This window comes from Lithobates pipiens, unplaced genomic scaffold (genome assembly GCF_037356315.1).
Source record: "Lithobates pipiens isolate NorthernLeopardFrog02 unplaced genomic scaffold, aLitPip1_a1.2 Scaffold_22, whole genome shotgun sequence".
NCBI lineage: Eukaryota > Metazoa > Chordata > Amphibia > Anura > Ranidae > Lithobates > Lithobates pipiens.
Window position 1 is genome coordinate 7,159,765 of NW_027507784.1, and position 2,021 is coordinate 7,161,785.

General features: G+C 49.4%; 1 protein-coding gene across 1 annotated transcript; it reads right to left on the reverse strand.

Annotated features, from left to right (window-relative positions):
• Positions 1-289: 289 nt before the first annotated feature.
• On the reverse strand, positions 290-1,767 carry LOC143925310 (olfactory receptor 5B12-like). Its single transcript, XM_077449891.1, has 2 exons — positions 1,039-1,767; positions 290-523 (listed from the first exon to the last, which is right to left on the reverse strand). Exons 1-2 carry the CDS (start codon positions 1,729-1,731, stop codon positions 290-292), a joined length of 927 nt encoding a protein of 308 aa, XP_077306017.1. The 5' UTR covers positions 1,732-1,767.
• Between the last annotated feature and the right edge of the window lie 254 nt (positions 1,768-2,021).

Genomic DNA, 2,021 nt, shown 5'->3' on the forward strand with positions numbered 1-2,021 from the left:
CGCCTGTTGGTGAGAGATGATGTCATCTCTCTGCTCCCCCACCCACCGGCTTGCTGATTGGCCAGCCGCCCGCTCACCCACTGAGCTGCCCACCCGCCTGCTCACCCACTGAGCCACTGAGCTGCCCACCCGCCTGCTCACCCACTGAGCCACTCGCACACTCACCCGCCCGCCGAGCCACCCGCACACTCACCGGCCGGCTCACTCACCCGCAACAAATTTCCTGGGGGGGAGGGGAGACAATTGCCCTGTTGCCCCCCCCTGGATCCGCCCCTGCTATGGGGACAGTTTATGGCCTAAAGCCCACTCTAGCCAGAGCTCTGCAGAAAGCCCCTTTAACTTCATTATTTCTCAGACTGTATATAGCAGGATTCAGAAAAGGAGTAAGAATTGCATAAACTGCAGACACGATTCTGACTTCCAGAAAACCTTTCTTGGTGGGCCAGACATAGTTGAAGATGACTGTCCCATAAAAGATGAAGACCACTGTGAGGTGGGAACTACAGGTGGAGAAAGCCTTTAAAGCGGGAGTCCGCCGGGACTCCGCGTTTTTTTTTTTTTTTTAAAGTCAGCAGCTACAAATACTGCAGCTGCTGACTTTTAAAATAGTGACACTTACCTGTCCAGCGCGCCCGCGATGTCGGCACCCGAAGCCGATCTCTAGATCGACACTCGAGTGCTGCCGCCGCCATCTTGGGTATGGGAATCAGGAAATGGAGCCTTTCGGCTTCATTTCCCGGTTCCCTACTGCGCATGCGCGAGCCGCGCTGCGCAATGAGGACGGTCCCCGCTGCCTCTGGGATCTGTGTGTTTCCCAGCAGGCAGCGGGGCACTTGCGGAAGGGGGCGGGCACTTGCGGAAAGGGGCGTAATCTACGCCCCTTTCCGCAGAGAGCTAGCCTGGAAGTGGGTGCAGTTACCTGGATTATCCAGGTAACTGCACCCCCCTCCCCCCTGAAAGGTGCCAATTGTGGCGCCGGAGGGGGGGGGGGGAATCCGATGAGCGGAAGGTCCATTTTAGGGTGGACCTCCGCTTTAACTTTCCATCCTTCACCTTTATTCTAAGGATGGTTTTGAAAACATACACATATGACAGGAAAGTGATTAAAAAGGCAGCAATTCCAAAACATACCACATGGAGATACATCAATAAGTTATTGAGGGATGTGTCTGAACATGCCAGTTGTATCAGCTGATACAGTTCACAGAACAAGCCCGGGATGGTGGTGGAACCACAGAAGGCCAATCTTAGTGTACAGATTGTGTGTACTGAGGAGCAGACGGATCCAATGACCCACACACCGAATGCCAATCGAAGGCACAAGTGAACATTTATCATTGTTGTGTAATGGAGAGGATGACAGATGGCAACATATCGATCGTAGGACATAACAGCCAGCAGGAAAGCCTCTGTGACACCAAAGCAGAAAAAGAAGAAGACCTGGGCTATACAAGAGGAGTATAAAATCAGCCAGCTCCTCCTAAAGATGTCAAAGAGCAAATGAATAGAAGACACAGATGAGGTGAAGATGTCCAAAGCCGAGAGGTTTCCAAGGAAAAAGTACATGGGGGTCTGAAGGCGGGAGTCCGAGACCACCAGGGAAATGATGAGAAGATTACCGACCAGTGTGGACACATAGACAAAGAGGATCAGAAGAGACAGCGGGATCTGGGAATACTTGAGGTCCAACAGACCAAGCAAAATGAATTCAGAAGTTTGATTTGTCATCATAACCAAAATATTTCCACAACTATGGGATACAGTAACAAATTGTAACAGCTGACAGATACAATATCAAAATCGATATATTCAAATATAGATACAGTACTGTGAAAAAAGAATAATATATATGGACGTCTCACACAATCAAGGGGGTAACGTCAAGTGAAAAAAATGAACTATACTATACGATATGAACCAATGCTGGCTTCACTATATGCTGCTTCATTTTTTCACTTGGTTGATGTTATCCCCTTGATTGCGTGAGACGTCCACGCAATCAAAAATAAATAAATACTTAT

What these genes read in the sequence shown, in the direction of transcription:
- LOC143925310 (XM_077449891.1), bottom strand. Translation starts at nt 1,731, where the DNA reads ATGATGACAAATCAAACTTCTGAATTCATTTTGCTTGGTCTGTTGGAC. An exon ending in TAAAGGTGAAGGATGGAAAG is followed by an intron (nt 524 to 1,038) that starts TTAAAGCGGAGG and finishes CGGACTCCCGCT; the next exon opens with TTAAAGGCTTTCTCCACCTG.